This window comes from Scomber japonicus, chromosome 22 (genome assembly GCF_027409825.1).
Source record: "Scomber japonicus isolate fScoJap1 chromosome 22, fScoJap1.pri, whole genome shotgun sequence".
Classification (NCBI taxonomy): domain Eukaryota; kingdom Metazoa; phylum Chordata; class Actinopteri; order Scombriformes; family Scombridae; genus Scomber; species Scomber japonicus.
In genome coordinates this window covers 7,397,388-7,422,615 of record NC_070599.1, presented here as the reverse complement: position 1 = coordinate 7,422,615, position 25,228 = coordinate 7,397,388, and the positions used below count along the sequence as shown (strand labels likewise).

General features: G+C 42.1%; 1 protein-coding gene across 1 annotated transcript; it reads right to left on the bottom strand.

The window, feature by feature from the left end:
- Positions 1–3,824: 3,824 nt before the first annotated feature.
- Positions 3,825–22,535, bottom strand: fxr2 (FMR1 autosomal homolog 2). Its single transcript, XM_053343328.1, has 17 exons — positions 21,835–22,535; positions 18,920–18,972; positions 17,759–17,852; positions 16,364–16,435; positions 14,637–14,785; positions 14,317–14,410; positions 13,819–13,935; positions 13,555–13,725; positions 13,386–13,464; positions 13,057–13,214; positions 12,502–12,588; positions 9,921–10,140; positions 9,623–9,802; positions 8,480–8,674; positions 8,205–8,312; positions 6,705–6,793; positions 3,825–6,587 (listed from the first exon to the last, which is right to left on the bottom strand). The coding sequence occupies exons 1-17, from the start codon at positions 21,883–21,885 to the stop codon at positions 6,477–6,479; spliced, it is 2,028 nt and encodes a 675-aa protein (XP_053199303.1). The 5' UTR covers positions 21,886–22,535; the 3' UTR covers positions 3,825–6,476.
- Between the last annotated feature and the right edge of the window lie 2,693 nt (positions 22,536–25,228).

Genomic DNA, 25,228 nt, shown 5'->3' with positions numbered 1-25,228 from the left:
GGGTAATCCTGCTTTCACTTAGCCGCTCCTTATATGATGGTGTTTCTTGTTGCGTGAGAAACAGTTAACAGTAAACTGTCTTTACCACAATCATTCATTTGTCCTACAAAGGATCACCTTTGAAACGTTACGTACCACAAAATACACACATAGCCTGTATACTGACTTTTATTGAATTCTTTTTACTCAGTTCTTTTACTTTGTCGATCTTACAAACAAAAAGCAACAGGTTCTTAGAATATTACAGGAACATTTCTGATGAAACCACCTGAGGTCAAATTAATCTTCTTTACATATATACATATATATATATATATATGTATATAATTTAAAATTATTCTTATAACTGTTCAATTGTCCTTTTAAAAAATATATGATATACATCACTCCTGTATTGTGTAATCTTTTTTCCCTGATGCCGTATGCACGACATTATTATGTTGAATAAAGTTGTGTAATTAAAAAACATTTTGGACTTTATTCCTTAATGTAATCACAGATGCGACTCTTGGATTCCAAAGGGCAAGACATTGAAGATAACTGTGCCTTTGTTACTGCAGTGAGTTTATGACATTGTAAAGTTACAACAATGGAACTCAAAGTCATAAAATGGCTGTAACTTTAGTCAAATAATAAAGTGCATGACGGGTATTCAAGGACCTCAGGTCAAGTTGTCATTTTTTTCCCAGAGGAAAATACACATACCTGAAACTAGATAGCCTAACTTTAAATTAAATTACTGCTCTATATTTATATATCATAACTCAATCAATTACAGTGTGTCATTTAGGAGAACATTCAGTCAATGGAAAATCAATGAGAAGTTACATAAAAAGCTCATTTTAATCTAGATGTAAGAAGCACATGACTGTCATGTTGTAGTGCAGAAATAAATGAACTGTTCCAATCCCCCCCTATTCCTGTTTTTCCCTCTGTGATGAGTCATTTACAGCAGCAGTGAGGAAAGACAGTGAAGCAGCAGAGGTGAAAAGCTTTGGAAGTGTCTGTGTTGAGGGACTATCCCATTACGTGTGTCCCCTGGGAAGGTGTGTGTTCGTAACGGGATGTTAGTCAGATGTTGGCCATTATCCCAGAAATCCCAATTTTGCATTAGTGGAAAATAATGGAATGAATCATATGTAGTCATGATCCCATTTAGAGAGCTGCTGCATCTTAAAGCTGTATTGAACAACTTCACACTTTAGAGAGGCAAGAATAAAGTCTCTTTGTCTTTGAGCAAAACAAAAATGTAGGTGCGTTTCAATATAAGTTATTATAAATGGAATGGTGTAAAAAAAGAAAAATAATTTAATAACATAATACAGTCGTCATAGGCAAATATTACCATATATTAGCGCACAGAAAAGGCAGCTAGAGAAAATGTTTTTCTCGTTCATAGAATTGGACAGCTTCTCAATTTTGCAAAAAAAAGTTAAAAGTTGTGGAGTTTTCTTGTAAACAAAGTTAAGGTTTTTTTTGTGTCAGTTTTACACCACTATTTGCTTTCTGTTATATGAAATTATTGCCAATTATTATACACCAAACATAACAGTGTCTCTATTCAGTTCATCGATCGAGTCAGTTTTCCTGCAGTTTTATGAGTGCACTCAAATGCAACATACAACAAAACTACTGTATTTCTCCTCTTAATTGTATTTTAGTGTGTTATGGTATTAAAACATAATAAACATATTGTAGTAATAGTAGTTTATAATACTATAATAGGTCAATGTAAACTCACCATTGGGCACAAGCACATTAAAGCCCAGGTATTAATACAATGATAAACTGATTTTAGGAATACTAAACGTTCAGTATTAAAGTAAGTGAAGTATTAAATGAGTGAAATATAATAACACAATAAGCCCAGTCAAAATATATTATAAATAATGAATTTAAAAAGTCACTGGGAGTCTGAGATGAAAAAAGTGACATCTAATGAAATGCTGCGAGATAAAAGATGCAGCAGATTAGAGAATGACATGGTTTATAACTGCTGCTGAGAATTTGTGTACTTCCCCCTCATGTGGTGTGTTAGTGTCACACACATTTTTTTTTTAAATGAATAAATTTAGCAGCTATGACAGCAAGTGTCCAGCAGAGGGAGACACAGGCTGACAGAGTGCTGCATCCTCTTCTGTTATTACAGCAACATTTATGAGTTTCAAGTTCTTCCCTGGCTTCCTGGTAGCTTTGTTATCAACAACTGTCTGAAATGAATCCTCACTGTTATATGATTATTCTATAAATAGCATTAACTCAGTTTTGATTAATATATAGAGTGAATATCAATCACATTCATCAAGGTATAAACCTGGTTTAATGCATGATGGAGATGAATATAGTAGCAGATAGACCACTAAAAGAAATGTCTAAATGAGTGTGTATAAGTGTTTGTTTTTCTATGAGATTTAGCTTCTTTCATTACCTGCAAAAATAAATCTCTATATTCTCCATGGCAATGAATACTGGATTAGATTTAGGTATAGAGTCAAATATAAGTATTGTTGTTTTGAAGCCGTACCTGTGAAATTTAACTTTCTGTTTGAGGTCTTGTCTTGCTTGAAGATGGACTGTCACGTGGCAGGTTTCCACCAGGCTGCATCAGGTTTTCCTCCTGGATCTTCTTGTTTTGCTGCATTCATGTTCAATCAAGCTTTCATATGAGGGACACAAAGCACAACTTTTTGAATGTTGTTCCAGCTCAGGTGTCTCTCAAATGCTGTCTGAATAACAGCAGCCCAGATGTTTAGTGTCTTTTTTATTTATAATGGTGGCCATTAGTTTGCCATGGCAGTACAAAACTGTGACAGTTAAAACAGCAAGCCAACAGCTGCTGTTAGAAGAGTGTCAGTGTCTCAACCATGAAACCTGGAACGGACTCTTTGCATTTGAAGGCTTTTCAGAAAGCTGCTATTCACAGGCAAACCAGCTTTTGAGTGTTCATACTGGAAAAGTGACTAAATTAAGTGTACTCAAAACAGTCACTTTGCATACAAAAACCCCCATGTGCTGTTGATGCACGCCACTGTCTCATAATGCAAAGAGGTTGTCACTGCTGAAAAAAAAATCAAAAAGGTGGTAAAAGAAGCTTGTGAACACGCCGAAAAACAAAAGACTCTTACATCCTTGGAAAAAACATGTTTTTGTACACCAACTGCAAAAAACACTAAACTATTAATAAAGCATATAATGTCATGATGAGTCATCTGTGCTCATGATTATCATCTTACAGGTTAATACTTTCACTAAAGAGGCAATGATGCTTCATCTCCAGTCAAACAGTAACCATGGGCCTGTATACCATGCTGAGTCTCTACTCTACATGTATCCTTGATTCATATTAAAAGTTGAATTGCATGAGAAATGACACAGGTAGTGTCCCCTGTCTTAACAGTTTGATGAATCCATCAGAGCCACACTGTTAGTCATAAAAAAAAAAAAAATCTATCATTGTGCAAAAGTCTATTCACATGCAGAACTGTAACTGAAGAGTAGCATTGATGAGGGGAAGCAAAACAAAATGCAATAAAAGAAATAAAATGAATAAAAGACAATAGTTGGACTTCAGTGATGCTTCAATACAAAACTCAAAATGAGGTTTGCTCAAAATAGCCTGAGACAAATTTAACACTCTGGTGACGCAGTTATGTCTTCCACTCCTTTTGTTTTTTATAACTTGAAAGTAGTTCGGTTCACTTAAATGAGAGAATAATAAGAATTATCTTATCATTTTTTCCTCCACTGTTTGTCTTGAGCTTCTCTGGTAGTCTGGGCATATAAATATATATATTTTTTTAAAAAGAACAAGTTTAGAAAAAATGTATACCAAACAATGAAAAGTCCTTTATTGCCATCAGAACATGAGTGAGAAAACCAGAGACAAAATCTGACAGTGAGGAGTCGACTGTACAACCAGCATCCACACGGACACACACGCGCACGCACACATACACACCATACGCACACGCACACACGCACACAGAGCAGCCTTTCAATAGGACATGAGGGATACAGATACATAAGGGATTACAGTACTCACACAATGAGGTATAAAGGTAAACACAAACATACCAGATAGGGCTTCAGTCTCCACTCACGCACATGCAACTGAACCAAGGTACAAATACTCAAGTGCTCTTTCATACTCTAAAAACACAACATACAGGTGAGCAGAAATGTATAACAGCAGCATCTGGGTCATCTCGATTCAACCGCACTCCCCCATTCGTCTGTCCCTCAAAACCTTTGTCGTGTGGACGCCTGCTTGTCATGCACAATGTTGCCCTTTGTAATTTAATACTTTGTGAGACTCTTGAAACTTGTGAGTGAAGGAATGGGTCGTCTCCCCCCTTTCCTGACTCGTATCCACCGATAGAAACTGGGCAGATAAGCGGGGTGGGAAATGTACTAAAGTCACAAATAAAGTTTCTCTCTCTCTTTCTCTCTCTCTCTCCAAGGTAGAGTTTCTAAGTTAGTTGGACATTCAATGTGTACATTAGCAGCAATTCTAGTGAATGAAACAATGGCTTTGTAAGTCAGATTAATAACACCCTTCCTTCATGCACAGGACAGGCACCACCTACTACTGGTTAACTAAATGCCATGCAAGTTAGAAAAATAGACTGCAAACTCACAAGACAGAGAAATCAAAGTTCATCTCCAGAGAAGAGGTTGATTTCACTTCAATTTTTTATTTAATATTTTTCTAAGATGTGGAAATAGCAACAAAAAAAACTTGAGAGCGGTAACCAAGACAACAGTAACAACATGAGCAGAGAGCCACTGTGGTTGCCAGTCCCTCTCTTGCACCATTTGCCAACCCAAATCTGCCAGGTACAAGACAGACACCTCGCTTTTGTTTAAAGTTTTTCTGTTGCGGTCCTCTACTTCTGCGCCGTGCAGGACCACGCCGACTCGTAGCCGCGTGCTGTTTTTTTTTGTTTTTTTTGCGTTATCGCGCCTGGTGTGGATGCCCTGTGTGTGTGTGTACCTGTAAGCGTGGGCCTGTGTGTCATGTGGCTCTCGTCTCATTTGAAGCTGTCCCAATCCCACGGTCCGCAGTCTCCAGGCCCTCCCTTCCCCCACCCCCACCCCCACCCCCACTAGCAGCACCCGTTCCAGAGAGGTGGTCGCCCTCGTGTGCATCCGGAGCTGCGCGCTGCAGTGGTTTATCAAGACACTAGTGTGGCTGGAAGCTAGCACCGCCGCCCCCTCCGACACAGAGAAAGAGGCACGGTATAGTTCTCTTTAAGTCTAAATCTATAGTTCAAGTCTGCCGTCTGTCTGGTCTCAGCCTGTCATGTTTACAAGGCTGTACGGGTGCCACCCTGTACCCTCGAAAGACCTAAAACAGGTGAGAGGAGGTGAGAAGCGACACCTCACCTGACACCTCTCAGGCCTGTTGATAAATAGAGATGCCTCACCGTGTGACGCGCCCAGGGCTACGGTTTGTTTTGTTACCTTACCCCTCTCAGTTTAGTTTTGTGGTTGCCAAATATCTCAACTGTGCACACACAAACACACACATACGCGCGCACGCCCATACACGCACGCACTGACCCCCAACGCTGTCCATTCTCCTCGGAATGAAGACAAGCGCCTTGAATTTCGTGTTTGGCACCAGACTTCTTTTTTTCCTCACGTTGGCCAGCCACTCCCTCTATTCCTGTATTCCTCTTCACTTTTTTTTTTTTTACCCATCACTTCCTGTTTTCCCCTCGGAACCAAAATAAACCTCGGAGGAACAACCCCTCCCTCTTTTCTTCCTCTCGGAAAACAAAAACAAACTTAATGGAAAAACTCAAGTTTTTTTTTTATTTTTTTTTCTGTTTTTTTCAAATTCAAGGCACAATGTCTATCAATATTCCAATCTGTCTGTCTCCACTCCCAGGTTCAGTGTGCGAACATCGCGTCACATAAGCTATTGGACTGTCTGCTCGTATGCCACTCCCTACAGCTTACATCTCTCTTGTCTGTACTTTAACACTGTTAAAAGACGTGTCTGTTTTGGTTGAGAGAGCGACCGCCAAGTCCAAACCAGTGATAAACAATGAACAAAATTAACATTAAAAAAAAAAAAACGAAAAAAAAAGACACAAATAAAGACAACCGTTTCAAAAACAAAACAAAACAAACGAAAAAAAAAAAAGTCTCGTCCTGTTTCTCGTGTTTCAGTATTTCTTTAAAAATCAAGTCATATCCACCAGCTCTTTTTTGGCAAGCTAGTTGTTTTTTTTTTTAAATAAGCACTAAGTACTGATAGATAGGATAGCATACACCGTTAACGTGTGTTTTTAAGTAGATGCGTTTGTCGTTTTTTTGTACTTTTTCACTCTCATAGTATGAATTCAGGTATTTTTGTCAGATACTTTTCACTCATCTGTTTAAGGTTTAAGTTAATGCAAGCAGGGACAGAGTTTGCCATGGAGTCTTGCTCTAGACTTGGGTTCGCGAGGGTCGGGGGGGCCGCCTCATTACGAGACCCCGTTGACCAAGGTCAGAGTCTCGCTGGCCGAGGTCATGCCTTTGCTGGGGGAACGCTTGGAGGGCGTTAGCTCATCTTTCTTGGCGGTGGTCCCGTTCTCCTATGGGTAAAAAAAAAAAAAAAAGAAAGGCGGGAAAAAAGTGAGAATGATCAAATCATCCGATTTATGTCATTGAGACTAACACAGAGGGTCAATATGATGGTTCTCATTTGGTACCTTGGGTTCGGGGCCGGTGTGGTTTTCCTTCTGGGGCAGGTTCTGTCTGCTCTGGGACTCAGCACGGGATATGTAGTCAGCAACAGTCACTGCAAACATTGAAATCTGTTAGCTGGAGAGATATTGTCCATACACTGTGGATACAGTTTAAAAGTGTCCTGGTAAAGCTTTACAGGGCACCTCTCATGCTCATCTCCACTCTATATTTTTATTCTGGGACTCCACTAGAGTTCAAAGTTAAAAAAACACCTGATCTATTATCTCTTTAGGACCCCCATCATAATAAGCCCACTGTGTTCTGATTGACCAGCTTTCCAGAAGCCTGTCAAGTTACTGCTGATGCAAACCCAACATTTTTTGTTTTTGTTTTTTTTACTTCATATTAAAAGTTTTTACACTACTAAATAATGGAACACTTTTTAGTGAAGAATTTGGAGGAAATTAAACACGTTTACCAAATTAGCATCAATGTTAACTGCACTAAAAACCAGTCGACACAACACATAGAAATTTGAGTTGGTAGATTCAGTAGATTGGTTATAAATTATGTAGGGAAGAATAGCACAAAAAGAAACAGCCAGAGTGATGATGATGTTTGATGAAGAGCTGCAGACGACCAGACTACCTCCAACAGGTAAACCACTTTTTTTACTTTGCCTGCTGTGTAATGGAAAAACACTCACAGTGTGCCAGCTCGATTTGAGTCATGGCTCGGCACGACTAAAACAATGGAAAGATGCCACGATGTTAACAGAGCAGAGAACTCGCGCGCTGTGTGTTGGACTAAAAATAGAAAAAACTGTTGGAAACTCAGCGTTCAGAGCAGTCTGAACAGGTGCTTTTGTCTCACTGAGATTACTTTACATACCTTTACCTCATTACTTGACATTTTGGCCATGTTTAATAAGAACATTAGACATTGTAGCATCATATATGTGACTGAAAATAGGGAAGGGTCTCCTTTAAAAAGGCAAACTTCTGTATTTTCTCATCTTTTTGTGTCCAAGTGACCAGTGGGGAAGACAATTTTTGAAATTGGTCCAGTGCTGAGTCAGAGCGCTTCAGCCGGCAGCTGTGAAATGGGCTGTAATATAATCCAATGGGGCAATAGTGCTCCATCAATGTACGTCTCCTAAAAGTGCCACTGACAGGCTCAGGTTGTTACAGTGTCTGACAATATTATGGAAAGGTTCACACAGAGGAATAAAACTTTTTCCTTTACCTTTCAATTGATCTCTACTGTTTGTTACTACGTCTAACCAAATCTCACTCAAGCAGAAATCACGTTATGAAATATCACAAGAGTTATTTTGGAAATCAGTTAAAAATTACAGTTTCCATCAATCACTTTGACACAAAATGATCTAGGTTGATAAATAGTGACGTTTCCTTTTAGCGAAGACCACCCGGAGCAATAAATAAATCCCAGCCTCTCTTGACACAGAATATATTGTTCACTGTAATGGAGAAAATGTTAACCAGTAAAACATTGTGCCTCACCACTCTCGGCTGGCTGTCTGTCACGGCTGGCTGAACCTCCCTCTGGGCGGTTGCCACGGTTACGGCGGCGGCGGCTTCGGTTGCGGCGCTGAGGACGGGCTTCTTCATCTAAAAGTCAAATGAGAAAATATGGGTCAGTGTCTGATCCTGTCACGCCGTTGGAATTTCTACTTTCCTCACAAGAATTTTGATTTCAACATCAGAGATTTACTACGTGTTGATTCACCTCTATTAAATTTTCACAAATCGTGAGAATGTAATAGTAAGGTTCTTACCCAGTCCGTTCTCGCTGGGGGCGGCCTGGCTGTCTGACTCTGCAGCAGCATCCATCACGCTGGGCTCCTGGTCATTGCGGCGGCGGCGGGAGCGTCTGCGGCGGTCTCCTCCCATGCCATCGCTGATGTCTGCATCGGCCAGCTCTCCCTCACCCTCCAGCAGAGAGTATGGGTTACTGTCCGGGTCCCTCAGCACTGCAGATACCACAGAAAATTATTACTACAACAATACTAATCTCCTCTCATTTTTTGGCTGGAACACAACAGCAGGATCAGCACTATAACCGCTGATGTCTGCATGTTGCTGAGGGATGAAGACACACCGTTGGTTGAGCCATTTGCTATTGCCGTTTTAAAATGAATCGGCGCGAACAGTTTGCTGCGGTGCCCTCGGGGGGGCGTTCACAGCAGCTCCACTCATTGACTGTGGCACATTCCAAATGTATCGCGCGCTAATAGCGACCTGCAGCTGATCCAGCAGATGGCCCAGCTCGCTCGGCACCTGCACTCACTCGGCACGCACGACTGTCAGAGGAGCGTGCGGAGGTGTTGTTGCAGCTGACCCGGTGCGTGAGACCTGTGGCCGGCAGGGACCATCGTGTCGCTACTTGGGATGATGTCAGCAGCTCAACCGGTGGTACGCTTGGGGGCTGATGAACATGAGAAACCTCTAGTGTTGGTTTACACGACTTTAGAGCTGGGAAAAAAACGGCGCAAGCTTGCAGAGGAGAGAATACAACTCTCCATGCACCGAGAGGCATGAGGAAGAGCGCACAGTTGGCACCCCAAATAATCACTCTGACAAAACACTAAATACAGAGTGAGTCTTAAAAAAATCTGACATTTGCAGATAAGGAACAGATGAAAGAGCAAAGAGAGTTAACATAATTAGAATAGTTATATTTAGAGTAAAAATAAGCTCTTTTAAAATCAAACATATGAGTGCAAAGTATTGATTTTGCAATTACATTTGCACAGTATAAATTAATGAAATGGGCTGTGAGAAGACTTCAAGTGGCCTGAAATATTCTAAACTACATTGCCTTTAATAAGCCTTTAAAAATGGGAAGAAAATTTGGCAAACAGTCTTCAAGAGTTGGAATATTTCTGTGTGTTAGTAAACTGAACATGGGATTTAACTACCTGAGCTGATGGAGTTGGAAGGCTTGGACCCTGGCCCTCCACGGCCTCTTCCAGAGTTGGAGCCTCGGCCTCTGCCGCCCCGTCGGGAGCCTCTCTCCTCTCCGCCTATTCCACGGGGCCGCTGGTCTCGGTCGTTGACGTCCTCCGACTCGGATGCGTTGGACAGTTCAGAGTTTGTGCCTGTAAAAAAAGAAAGTACTCTCTATAAGTATCTTCTATTTTCCACATTCCTCTCAGATGACATACACAACTGATAAAGAGTAAAACTGAAACAGTATTCTAGCTCCTTCACCCTCACCATATCCAGAGTACTGGCTGTTAGAGGCCCTGCGTCCTCTGCCGCGGCCCCCGTAGGTACGAGAGGTGTGGAGTGAGTTGCTGCTCTCATCTGTCAGGTAACCTTTCTCCCGCTCGGGGCCGGGGCCCCCAGTTCGACTAGCAGGAGCGCGGTACCCCACCCCGATCTGACGGAGCTGCTCGTCAATCTGGAGACGCTCAAGGCGCAGCTGCTCCACTTCCTGCACATCAGGGACAGAGAAAGAGTGGCAGATAGTTTGAGCTCCATAGCCTGTCCCCTAGCACATGGTACCATTTATTATAATCTGACTTACAAGATAACAGTCATCAAAATAGCTCATGTATGTCACTCGTGTTTTTATTAGCAGCTAGAATGGATTTTTCTTCTCCTGCTTTAAGTGAAAGGTAAGATCAGTGAGCCGTTTAGTATGACAAGGTGACCTGGGCCACCTCCAGTTTGACTAAATAACAACATGCCACAAGTGTTACCATGTATCATCTGACCAACAGTCATTATCAGGTTCAGCTACAAACACACTGTGCATGCTACTGTTTTCAATCAGATGATCCTCCTGTCTAGGGACAAAGACAGGATTATATGGACTTACACACTGCATGCTATTAAATAGAGATCATTTTTTACATGATTGAAAGAACTATTAATACATCTGCAAAAAGCCAGTTACAGAATTAAAACACAGCATTTGGTTGACTGATCGACTACAATAGTTTCATCACAGAAACAGGTTTGTTAAGCCTACAAAAAAAAAAGTCAAGCAAATTCTGCTGTTCTGAGCTGGTATTGAGCCACAGTCTTAAAACTCACATCTACTATGTGCCTGGGCTGGTTTTGTGTTTCTCATTAAGCTCATCAGTCGACCACTAAGTGGCAGTGATGTGCAAAGTTCTGTGTTCCAACCAGATAAAGACTGTGGACAAATTCAGCCCCTTTGATTCACTGATACCCAAATAGAATAGAGGCATCTGACCCAAATGCCCATTTGATTAATTAGACTTTACCCCATAAAAATAACAATGATAGTTTCACTCTCAGAACTGTCCAGAGCTCCAGACTAACTTTTAACAGTCCCCGAAAAACTATTTTAACCATCCCAATCCCAAAAATCTAAATGTTGCTTCTTAACTTTGTTATGGTCATCTATAGTTGTTAATAGTACAATTAAACAATTAAAATGTTGAGGAATTTCTTTGCACCATTCCAAGAAATTGGTTCAAAACAAAACTGAAAAGTTATCTGTAAACTGTACAAAGCAGAATAAAGAAAAAACAAGCAGGAGAACACAGATTAGGGAAACAAATCTGTGCCTCACTCTTTGTACTGAGGTCTTTGTGCCCTGAAGCTTCTACTCCTCCACTTGGTCAGTGTTTTCACTGAGTCATAGTGCTGTGCAGCAGGGCCATGAACACAGACATATTTGTGAGGTCCTACCAGCAAGTAGTTTGTGACTGAAGGGATAAATGTACCAGTACTGCCTGAACATTTCAGGTTTGATGTTGAATAGCCAGCCAGTGATAGTAACTATAGTAACAGCATGAGAAGACATGCTCGGTTGTAGTCAGTGCTTGGTTTAGTTTGTCATCTGCTAGGAGATTTTTTAAAATAAATAAATGAAAGATTATATTTTAAAAATCCCTTTCGTCACAGAGGTGTCCTGGAGAAGATCTGTTTGTTCCTGGAACGACTGGACGTTGTTAGTCTCAAACCCTGGCACAGTCACACAGCCCAACTATCTCACAGGCAGGATTGAACTAAAGGTATCACTTTATCATGTTTGATACAACCATAAAGGTAACTTTAAACATTTAACTACCAGATGATATTTTTGGAGTGCCACAATTTCTAATTCTTCATCTGAGCAACATGAGCCTTCTCTGTAGATAAGGGGGGGTGTGGGCACTGGCGTATAGTAGCAACAGTGCACTGACAGCAAGTTTCTTTGGTGGTTCATTGGTAGGTGATTTGGATGAAGGGAGGGGGGGGACTCTCACTTCAGAGTGTGACAGCTGCCTCCACCAACGACAGCTGAATCTCATGGGTGGGGGGGCAAAATGGGGTGTGAAGGAAGCGAGGCGGGAGGAGGGTCTGGTGTTATTTTTGGAAGCCGAGGGTCCAGATAGCTGGTAATCTAAACTCCAGCGTACCCTTCAACCCCCATCCCAGAGAGAGGCTCTATTTATAAAAGCACATGAGGTAAGGACAAAATGAGGTGCTCTCAGCAGCTTTCCTCATGTGGTGCTGGACAGGAGGGAGACAGGTGACCAATATGAAAATGACCCTGCGCGCACACACACACACACACACACACACACACACACTTACACTACTACCCAAAAGCAAACCCCCATTCCTACCCCCTCTCTCATAAAGGAGGTGTACTTCTAAGAAACACATTTCCTTTAAGTGAGCGGATATTCTGAGCAGAAACACATGTGAGCTTCAAATCATTGAGCGAAAGTAGCTGCGAGAGTTCTATTTTATGATTTCTTTTTTTTTTGAGTGACAGGAGCAGAGGAAAGGGGTGGTGTCGCCCTCTACTGGTGAACATGAACAATAAACTAACCTGGAGATAGGACACATGGTACTCCAACAGAGCCTGAGCATTGCTGATGTTCTCTTTAGTCCCCACAAACACAAAGGGAACCATACCCTGATAAAAACAAAAAGGAGAGAGAGAGATGTAGAGTTGAGTTTCTTTTTTTCTTTTAGGGAAACAGATCATCACTGTCTGATCCTCTCAAAAAAAAAAGAGAAGAGGTTCAGAATTACCATTTCTGAAATGATTGGTATGCTTACGAAGCACACTCGACAAAAACATATCAACCCAGCGGAGACAACAGACAGCTAAGAGCCCACACACGCCCAACATAATTGACATAAGCTGTGTGGTGGGCTGTGTGTATTGAAAGCAATCAAAAAAACAAAACAAGAATCACTACTGACAAGAAAAGAGACAAAGAAGCAGAAAGGAACAGTGTCAAAGCAGACAGCACATGGGACGTCTACACCGTGCTGCAGTTAAGTAGCTTTTTTTTGTAGAGCAGGGGTGAGAAAAGAGGGAGGGGGGACATGGGGGGGTGGGGTGGGTGCTGGGAGACAAGTCTGACGGTCCATTCACCTCTTTGCTGTTGGCAGTGTCGTCCCTGCCAGCCCCCTGCCTGCCTACCTCCTCCCGGGGAAGCTTTTTGTCGTTGTCTCCCTCGATCCTGACGCGAACGACGCCCGACTTGTCCACGATCTCCTGGATGACTTTGCCGCTCTTGCCGATGACTTTGCCTGCGTGAGACGGAAAGAAAAAGAAAAGGAAAAAGAAAAGAAAGGGAACAGTCAAATTAATAATCATAATAATAAGGGAATATATGTGTAGAAATCAGGTTATGGTGATGAAGTGGGATGTGGTCACCAACAAAATGATTCTCCCTCAGGAATGTTCTGTCGCTCACTCACCTACAAGATTCCTGGGTACCTGAAAGTAGTCTTCTTTGAACTCAAGATACTCTCTAGCCTGCTTCACTGCCTCTGGGGACTGCAATGCAACACACACATCAAACGAAAAGTCAACTACTGGATATTCTCCATGTTTATACAATTGCGCACAATCCATTAAGCAGCGTACCTCTCCGTAGATTCTGAAGGTGCAGCTCTCCTCCTCCAGCTCGATAGCCGTGACGCCCGGCACCTTCCTCGCTTGCTGGATGTTGGCACCGTGGGAGCCGATGGCGAGGCCCATCAGGTCCTCTCTGACCTTCACCTCCTCCTGGTACGCCGACGCTAATTGCTTACTTGTCTAGGAGGGGGAAACGGATGAAAGGTTTGTGTGAAAAAGTGTACAGTCGATATCCGAGAAGGCAGATGAATTATGTGTTTTTGTTATGTTTACCTCCAAATGTTTGGTGGCTTCTTCGTTGCGGGACATGAGCATGAGCTTGGTACGGATGCTGCGGAAGTGCATGTCGCTCAGGAGAGTGGCACGCTTTACTGTGGTTTCATTTGTAGACTGTGGAGACAAAAGAATGCGAGAAGCTAAGTTTCATCTTCAAAATTAGTCCTCAAACATCAAATATTGTTTCGCCAGTGTTTGTGATTATTAACGAGCATCATTAAGGAGTCTAATGAGGACTGGTGAAGATTCACATAAAAACAGAAAAATCAAGCATGATAAGTGACAAACTGAATTTAAATCTACAGAGCTACAATATGTTATATGCAACTCAGCATTTACCCAACGAATCCCTGATGTACAATTCATTTTAACCTTTTCCAAGTTTTCATTATAAGCCCTTTTGTATTAGTCCTTCATCTCTGGGTGTATAACAATGTCCATTCACTTGTTAATGAGGTGAGACCCAGCTGATGCGTGTGTGTTCAGAGTACTAACCAGCACAATGAGTTCGTGTGTTTGGGCACTGAAGAAGATGCAGTTGGCTCCGATAGCTTTCCTGAAGTCTTTGTGAATGTTGTCATTTGCGCAGCTGTCGATAAGAAAACAATCCACAGGAGAGTCAGGCTTTGTTATTCATTTGTCGGCGCTCTGTGCTTTGAAACTACGCCGCACAGTGGGACAACTTTGGGAGGTTAAAAAATTAACGCTCTAGGAGAAAAATAAGGTATTAAGATAAACTGCATACACTCTAAACACACAATAAACCAATACACACATTTGTTTCCTTGCTACAAATTCCATAAAAAGATACTCACATGTCCCTCAGGTCTTCCGGGACAGGGATGGGGACTTTATGGAAGGAGTTTCGAGAGGAGGGGCTGTTGGGGTTGAGGGGCCTGATGCGCTCCGCTGTGACGATCTCGTTGTATGTGGCGTCGCATGCCGCGTATTCGATCACATAGAACTGAAAAGAGCAGGAGAGAGAACACTTTTTTAAATATTGTGCCAAAATCACCATCAAGTCAATATATACATAAGGCAGAAATACAAAAATACTCAAATTATAAATCAAAGATAACGTTACTCAACTTTTAAAAGAAATTCTACATTAAAAAATGCATTTACTTTATGCATTAATTCATTTAGCTAATGAAACTCCACTCCTTTCCCCAGCTCCTACTACAAAAGACACAAGATGAAAGAAAGAGGGATAGAATAGCACGGTGAGATATGGAAAATAAATAAACTAATGCAGGCAAAGAAAAGGGGAAGTGTGAGAGTACGAGGCAGTGAGATGAACGCTGTGCACTCCACGCTCAAAAGGACAGAATTAAAGTCATCAGTCAACGCTAGACATTCCTGCAGGCTCTTATCAGACTGCTCCAAATAACAGCGCTACACCAGCAGCAGCTCCCCCGGCACCGGAGCACTGCAAAGCTCTGTCCTTTTCCATATCCCACTGACCCACTATTCAACCTGTAAGCTCGTGCCGGCGACAGAGAGAGAGAGAGAGAGAGAGAGAGAGAGAGAGAGAGAGAGAGAGAGAGAGAGAGAGAGAGAGAGAGAGAGAGAGAGAGAGAGAGAGAGAGAGAGAGAGAGAGAGAGAGAGAGAGAGAGAGAGAGAGAGAGAGAGAGAGAGAGAGAGAGAGAGAGAGAGAGAGAGAGAGAGAGAGAGAGAGAGAGAGAGAGACGCTCCTGGTTGGAATTTAAGAATTTTTTCGGAGGAATTAGCTCAAAATAAAGCCGACTGAGCCTCCATTCTGACGTGATAAGTCAGTGTAAAGAAGCAGGGAACATTATTTAAACGTACAGTGTCAGACCACATCAGGACTCTTTGAGCTTATTATCCAGCAGCATCTTACTACAGCCCTGTATTCACTCTGCATAGAGTGTGCTGCAGTACTCAGAGCTCAGTAAACAGTTACTGGCAATACAACGTAACACTGAGCCAAAGTGAAAGATAACGGCTTAGCCTCTATTACAGATTATTAAACGCAGAGACAAAAAGGAGAAGCGAGGCTGGCTGGATCTTATCTGTGACACACAAGGTATCATCCTCTATAGTAAGAAGTCCTTTATTTATTTTTTTTAAACAACTAAATAGTTTCAGGAAATTTAATCCACAGGAACAAACAATTACTTTAGCATGCAAGTGTTTCCACTGCATCTGAGCCTCTGTGAAGATTAGGCAAATTACAGCGGATTAAAAAACAAAACAAAAAAACAGCAGCATACGCTTTAAAACGTTTGGTTTTTTGCACATGACAAGAAAACAAAGCAGCATCCTGTTGTTCTTCTGTGTATTTCACTGTGGTACAACTATTATGTGTGAATTAGTGTTTAATGGAGGAAGTGCAGAGGTGGAAAGGAAGGTGAAAATAACAAAAATGCTCAACACATGTCTACAATGAACAGAGGATATACTCTGTGTTATTTCTGTTCTGCTAGTATCCATCAGCTAGCTATGAGATAATGTTTTTAAATAAAGTTTAGTTTACACACTACTTGCACACTTTTTTTTTAATCTCACTGAGCCATTTACCTCTCCCTTCATCATTCTGACCCGGGCCAGCCACCAGCCACATGGCTCCTGTTCATTGGCCCTGGAGTAAACCTGTAAGGAGACACACAGTGAATGACAGCAGACAGCTGAAAATGACAAGTACTTGTACACCTATCACACTTATAGACAGTGATTCAAGTGCAAAATAGTCTGTAGGGGAATGCGTGATGACGGTGAACGTGGCTTTGGCTGGATGTCAAGGGAGAAAATGGCAGATCTGCACTATGCCAGCGATTCAGAAAGCAAATAGAAACAGTGTAGAGGGCTGGGTTGAAAAAGAAAGTCAATTTTTTGGTTCAAATTGATCTTAATTAAAATTTTACAACATCAGTTCATAAAATCAGAGATCGACCTTTTGATATATAGCCTTTTGCTGTGATTTTAGATCTGAAATGAATCTGCCTTTAGGCTTGGTGATGCCGTCAGCGTAGCAGCTCCCACCATCTTAAACGAGATCTGGCCACGAGATCTTGCTGTGTGTGAGATCTGTGAACATGGCGGGAGCTGATCTGCTGCTGACACTCACAGCAAAGTGTGTCTTCTCCTGATATATGAATGAAAATCACACTACAGTAGGTGTGTTTGTAGCCACCTTATTTACACTGACTGCCTGGTGAGTTGGTTTAAAATCTATGGTTGTTATTTTTACACTGCACTAAAGAAAGCACCTATCTAGTTCCCTAAAACTCACTGACTGTATCGCACAACTTGTGTTCAATAAAAAGTAGATTCATGTTACTGTTTTGGGGTCAATTCTTAAAGTAAACATTGAAATTTTTTAAGAATGCAACAGGTAGAAAGTTCCTTGCATCATTTATAGCATTAGTTCTCTGTGAATCTCATTCATATCCAAGCAAACTTAGTGTTATACTTATCTCTATATCAAATCAATATTTAACAGATTTAGGATCTTGTCAATCAGAATCAAATCAGGAAATCTGAATTGATACCTAGCCCTAATAGTGCTGTGCTATATGGAGAAAATGTTTAATAACAAAGGCAAATTTGTTGGATATTGCAAACACAGTATGAAAGGTTTTATACAGATTTGGGTGAACAGCTTTTATGGGTACACTTTATCACCCAAAAGCACTAAAAAAAAATGGGCAAATGTAGATTTGAAATGACTTTAAAGCAGTCATGTGTTAAAAGCTCTTTCACAGTAAGAGAAATACTTTAAAAAGCATCAAAGTTGATTGTTTTTATTTGAGATGTTTCCAGAGTTTAGAGGCCACATGGACGTTTTAGTTATGTCAGTCAAAACTCAGCACTATCCAATAATGAAGCGTCTGATGGGGTGTGAAGACAGCGAGGCCTTGACATGGGTGCAAACTCTGAGTCGGAAAACAGATCCGGGGTGCGGCGGGGCCTTACCTCCACCTCCTCTCCTTCACCAATATCCTTGTTGTACTCTGCCGGAGGAGGCAACCGCACATCGCTGAAGGGCAACTGTCTCTCTGGCTGCCAACTTTGGTGAGACGGGAGACAAAAACACAAACACTTCCAAGTCAACAAAACGTAATGCTGGAACATGGCTCATTTTCTCTTGTGTCACAGTAGGATTGAAAGCGAAGGGAGCATATCGCCCCCCCCGCTGCACAGCACATTAACAGATATAATGAAAAGAAAAATGAAAATGGTTCGTTAAGTTTAATAAGAAAGTTCAAAGACTTGAGTGTGGACAGAGAGCAACTATGTTCATTGTATGATGTCCTTTGACATTAAAGAAGAAATTGAAAATAGCTGAATGGAGCGCTGTAAAGCTCAGTAAATGACTTTCAAATGTGAATTATAATATCGGACACAAAATGAAAACTGGCTCATTTCTATGTTAATTCAGTATTAATATCTACTAAAACCCTCTCGTGCTCATTTAGAAGCTTGTACTTCAAATGAAAATGTATCTAAAGATCTGAATTACTGTCATTATAGAGCAGAAAAGGTGTTTCATTCATGCACTTTCTTATACAACCAGGCTACTCTAACACCACCATGTGCTCAGTAAGTAAAAGGAGGAGATAGGGGGAGGTGGTGTTGGTGAGGGGGGCGGGAGCAACCATCCCAAAAATGACACAGGCCACCATCCTGCCACCCCCACTTCCCTCCCCTCCCTGCATACTTTGGGTCACTATTTTTAGGGGCACCCTGCTCTACACTCTAAGCCAAATAGATAAAAAGGGTCCGGAGGGATGTGTGGGTAAGGGGTTGGTGGATGAGGGACAGTAGGTGGGGCTAGGAGTATAGGAAAGCATGCTATCAGGATGAACGGAGGGGTGGAAAGGGGGAAGTAAAAAAAAACTGTTACAGACGTGTGTGGACAGCTGCATTCCAAGCACAGGTGCCTGAAGAGGATAATTTTGAATGCCTGGGTGAAGCACCAGACTGGGGCTGCTCTTTCTAACTCTCAATTACTACAGCTCGAGCTTCACTTCATGCCCCCCCTCCCATTTCATTTCATTTCATTTCATTTCATGTCAAGCTTTCATTTCCTTCATTTTTCATGTGCGGACTACTTATTATAGAGAGCAAACTTACTTGTTTTCGAATACAATTGTGAGCGAGTCGTCGTGGACATCTTTGATGTAACCCTAAAAAAGAAAAAAAGCAGAGAGAGAAAGAGAAATGTATTCCCATGAATGCACAGGAGACAGTGATGAGGGGTGGGGCTGTGGGTGTTTCGATTTTTGCATGTAAACAACACAGGCAGCTGGCTCGTAAGCTGTGCTAGACTAATACTGTGACTGTTGCTCAAAAAAAAGAAAAAAAGAAAGAAAGAAAAAAGAGCATCTCTGGGCTTTTTGGGAGCCGAGACATCACATCGCTGACACAATTCTCTGGCTGTGAATTCTGTGCTGGGTAAAGTGACGAGTAACACTGACTCCTCCTGACAGCACAGACAGCCTGGAAATCTCTCGCTCGCTCGCACACACACACACACACACACACACGCACACACACACACACACACACACACACAAACAGAATTAAAATGCAGGAGCTTTCTCTTTGGGTGACTATAGTTTTACAAGGGGCGTGTTCACGAGGGCACATGTATGGGGGGCGATGTGTAGTCCCCCTGCCAACTCTATATGGACACACTGTGAGATAGCCCAGAGACAACTATTACGAGAGAGTTTGCGTAAATATGTCGCTTGTCCGTTGTGACCCGCCACGAATCTGTCACTCACAGCACGCCATAAACGTTGGACACCCCCCCCCAGCGCTAAGCAATGACGAGACAGAAGGGAAGCGGTGGGTGTGGCGAGTCGCTCGGTGTGACACTACCATGTATGGGACAGAGAGGTCAGGCATTTTCTCCATATGCAAGCATGCTTCGGGATTGGGATGGGGGTGCATATGGGTGGGGGCGAGAGGGGTGGATTCACCTGCTTGAAGGTGCTGCCTATGCACTGGACCAACCGGCTAGAGTTTCAGCTGGGATCAGGAGAAATGTGTGTGTGTATGTGTATGCTCTGTGCACACATCAGAACCATCGTGGCCCTTTGAGTCCAGCTTTGATTATCAATTACCACTTGCTGCTGCTGCTGCTTTTAGAGAGCATTCATTGAAACTTGTCTTACACTGCTGGGCGCTACTAGAGCTGGCTAGCGTCTGGAAAAAGTGCTCATCCTCCATTTTCCAGAGGTCACATTAGGAGACAGCTGCATGTGCATGTTATGTCAGTGTAAGTGCTGCTTCCACCAAGTAGTACCAGGTCAAAGGGCAGGCAAGCCCTCTTTCTGACATGACAAGATTGGGGGGGACAAGTGGGGGCACGAGCAGTGCCGTAATTACGTCACTTTATCCTCTGGCCAGCAGCCACATGCAGGTCCATGTGGTGACCAAGACCTTTTGGCCCAGCTAAGCCAGGCCTCCAACTTCCAGTTCTAACAAAAACTACTAAGAATCTGAGTAGACTAATAATAATAATAATAATAATAATAATACATATACATATAAACATAACACATACTCATGCGAAAACTTACACATAATTACACAACAATGTGTGTATCCCCATTTCAGCTTTTATCAGTTTGTCTGGTGTGTGTCTGCTGCTGTGAAAGGTGCAGACCATAAATGAGACACAGTGCCATTTTCCAGTTTCAGGTTTAGGTCCATAAATATGATTGTGGTTCATAGTTACAGTAAAAACAGTGACACCAAGGTGACTGAAGTGCATTCAAATAGCAAAATCTCTTTTACACTGTGTGTCAATCATTAAAGGAAACGCTTTTGCCCTCATTGTCTGTCATCAAGGACAACATATCTACTGTAATATGACATTTATAATGTCACTAGAACAGTTAAGCGTGCAACTCATCCACAAAATGAGAGCTGGGGAGATAATGGACGTAATAGAGATGAGTGGAAAGTGTTCATTCACGCCAGAGCCAAACTGTCACCCTGTAAAACAGGACGACAGGTGAAGCAGCATAAGGAGTGTAAATATAGGCTCATCTCTAAACCGCCATGTGGTTAGAGCCGGGAGTCGGTCGGCCTGCTGAACGTCCAAAGACAAAAGTGAAGAGAGGAATGTGTTTGAAGTGAGAGAAATCAAAAATAAGAGATGTCATCGAGATTAAAACTAGACAGGGGGTGGAAGATAAATGTAGTAATTTGCCTGTCCCTGACAACCATGCTGTCCTCATCTTTAGGGTTACCACTATAAGTGTTTTGGCTAAGTACACAGCTAAAGTCCTGTGAAATTCAGTGTCCACTCAAACCCAAATCTGTATGACTGACTAATAAAAAAACATTGAAATGTGTACGTGTAGAATTTACAATATGAAGTCACCAAGTTTCCCCCTGAATTTGATGTGTAAAAAAACAAGTTGTGACACAGCCGCAACAAAACCTAAAAGTCATTTGTCTGGATATGAAAGTACACTTTCTTATGAAAATGAGACAGAATTGAAACAGAAACCAACAACAGCTCTTCCTCAGTCACAGCGATGAAGAGGAGGCTCTTCAGGTTCAGTAATTTGTTCAAATGTTGGTTGGGCTACTAAACAACAGTCAGTATGTGATCTTTAATGTAGCAGCTCATCATATTTGCACGCAAAGCTGCTCAACTGCTGTCTGATTAGCAGCTCGCTTGTATTTTAAATGCTTGCATCCCACATTTCAGGACAAACTTATATGTTACAAGAAAACACTATGTGCCATATCAAAACTATTTGACTATGTTTCCAATTCTATAGACTGTAACCACACTGACAATGGCTAAATAACGACCAAACACAGGCCATACAAGATGATGTGACAAGTGTACCTAGCTCAACAGCTAGCTGGAGCTAGCTACCCACCCCACAATGGCCAACGCAAAAACACCCTTGTTTGCCTGAGCTAACGTTAGCCAAGTCAGAGTTAGCTTGGGCTGGCAGTTTTTTCATCAAACAAAACTTTCAACTGGGACACCTAGAAAACTACGACTGTAGCCAGGTTACCTTGTAGAAGGCCCCGTTGGAGCCACGGACCTCCACGGCCAGCCCATCCATGCTCGTCGGTAGCTCCCCACGGTTGAGCTTGTCTGTAGCCGTTACGACTCCCTGCGAGTCCGGTAGCGGTACCACCCCCAGCCTCGCCGGCCCCTCGCCGCTCTCCGGCCGCTTGTGGATTTCCAGTGTTTCGGGTGGTAGGGGAGAGAGAGAGAAGGGGGTAAGGGGGTAGGGGGGGGGCAAGAGGTGAAGAGGGGTTAGGGGGGAGATGGGTGTGATGGTGTCAAACTAATGCAAACGCAGACGCTGTCTCCAGGAGCAGCCGGGGAGGAGGCGCCGGTGTTTTTGTTTGTCTCAATGCGGGATACGGTGCTCGCTAGCTGAGAAGGCGCCGCCACGAGCAACGGCGAAGAGGAAAAAGCAAAAGCTAAGGATGCTATCTGCTGGATAATTAGCTGGGAGGCTAGCTATCAACACCTTGATACCGTCCGTTTTCAGGGATGCTAGCTGGCTAGCATTTGATACAGCCTGGCTGCGTTTGTTGGTTGTGCGTGTGGCGCAGTCGTTGCGTTGAATAAATTTCACACAAGTCGTCACCGGGGGGGGGGGGGGTCGTTTTCTTCAGTTGGTGGTGCAATTTTTTCAGCGGTGTCTCGCTCCCAAAAAAAAGGCGTTTTGAGATGCACTGCCGCCCGGCGACTCCTTTACTCCAACTACCCCGTCCCCTCAAACACACGCCGATAGAGTGAATCAGAGAGGGACTGACTGAATGACCTCAAACACCCCACCCCTCCGTAGCCAAGAGCCGCCCATTAGGAAATGTGCGCTTATAATTGGTCAATAATCCCAGCAATCAATCCTAGTTTTCGTTAATTGGTGTAGCAAATAAGGGTTGGTCCGCAAGTGTGACCAATCAAATCCAAAGAGTTGCATCCTGACACAATCCGTTGGTTTTATCTCTTGTCAATTATAATCCTGCACAAATTGACTGGCTCCCACATCTAATTTTGCCCACTCATTGATGAATGAGGACCACCAGCCATTGTGTAAACAGCACACTAGTGAAGTTACTACACATATTATTTACCAAGCAACACTTACATCACATGGTGGAGGCACACATCTAGAATCTGGAAGAGAGGAGAAAACACTGGATTAGGATTTTCTTATATATTTATTGTCACAATTTGTCACCTTGTCTAGACCAAAGAATAAAAATTATGAGTAAAGAAGTATGTAACCATGTGGGCAAAGTTAGGTAAGGGTATGGTTACAAAGCACCAGGAATGCAGCACCAAGAAGACCAGATATGGTCAAAGACTGTTGCGAGGAAACAGCTGTGAGAAGCACACATAAGGGGCCAGAGGTCATGGTAGAAAGCTGAACAGTGCAGGAATACTCACAATTGCAGAACTCCAGATTTAACATAGATAGGACATATTAACAGAAACTGGATTTGCTCAATCAATTGTTTCATTTCTAACCAGTTTTGTGGAGAATTTTGACACAAAAGACAAAAATTGTACATCATGAAGGAGGACAAAAAGGCTCAGAATAGATAAGATTGACAGTAAAATATAGGTGAGTGCTTTTGAGCAGCCAGAAACCCCAACAAAAGATAAGGCATGTTGTGTCATCTCTTCTCAGCTTTCAAGTACTGAAGAAGTCATTATGTCAGTTGTGAGCCATACTCACCCGCCTACCTGACTAACCCCCTGCCAGTGAAGCCCTAGCAGACTTCACTTGTACAGTATTGCCACTTGACTTTGAATTGATTTTCTTTGCCACGGCAGCAAAGGCAGAAAAAAAGTCAAACAAATCTGGCACACAAAACCAAATAGAGAGGAATATAACAACTTGGCATTGGTGTTTATTAAAACAAAAAAAGATTTCTTCTTGCAAAATCACATCTGCCTGAAAGTCTAACAAGCTCTGGTAAAACACATTAGCTCCACTGCTGCTGGCAAGAAAATATCACGTCTATGATGATGATGTTGAGGTTTATGAGAAAGCTGACCAGCATCAGCAAATGGCAACAGGAACCATCTCCATGAATAAACAAAAACAAGCCAAAAAACACCCACTATGACAATTAAACTCAGTCCAGCTTGAGGTATAATGTAGAGAAATGATGGCATATGACACTGTGCTTGTGTTCATTTAAGGAGCTTTGATTACAACACTGGCGCCACAAGACTGATGTTCACAAACATCTCCAATCATGTGGATTATTTTTGTAGTTAAATGCTCCTCTGTTTTATCTTATTTTGGAACTGCAATGTCTAAACTACACATCAGGATCTTAATTTGCCTGTAGGCTTGTTTTCATTTCCAAAATTCAGAGAGTCCATCTTTTAAGACTGAATTTACATAATATTGGTCCCTGGTCAAAACAGTTTAACATTGCATATCTGTCAACTTCAACCCTAGAGCCACTGGATCTATTGTAACTCACACAGGTGGGACACATTGACATTAACAGCCGTAACCACAGGGATGAGAGCTGCAGTGCAGCTCACCAGGAGCACAGATGTCCAGTGTCCTCTCCTTATCATTGTAACACTGATACATACAACAAGGAAATTTTGACCATAAACACATACAAGCACATCATCAAAAGGTCTTTTCAGCTTTGAGACACGCTGGCATTTTCTAGAATTGGCTATCCCAGAACTGGCATGACGCAGGATTTAGTGCTTGCGTTATGTATGAAATTCATTCACACTATGGAGAATGTATGTTTGAGGGCTGCCTGGTGTAACACTAGCGCATGCCTTACCTCTTCTCAAGTGCTTATGATTGTGAGAAGTGCAGAGAATTTATGGACACACACATAAGCTATTTCCAACCCTTGATAATGACATTAGATACTTTGTGTGTGTGAAGATAAAAGGTCTCTTGCTCTGTCAGTTCTAAATTAAGCCTAACACTCATTAATACACCATTCATAATTCATTTCTGTGGCTTATGGCGTTACAACAACACTGCTATAATTCGCCTTTATTTCATCCACCATGACACTCCTGACTAGATTAATTGGAATTATTATTATAAATTAGGCATATTTCATGTTTTTGGCATCTAATTCTAATGTCTTTCACTTGTTTTCAGTCTTTGAATGAACTTTTCTGACACTTTTTTAAACCACCGAACACTATTGAAAATGACTTCTATATAAAAACATAAAAAAATACTGCGCAATTAATATATTATTATATATTAAAATGAATATGATTTAACAATGTATAATGTATATTTATTAGGCTATTTAAAGGAATATACAGCTCTCGCGGATTGGCAGAACGCAGCTTGATCACATGGGTCAGTTAACCAATAGGAGCGCTCCCGACAAAGGCGCGCTGCTTGAAGCAGGAAGTAGATCCGTTCTTGTGGTGTCGTATTT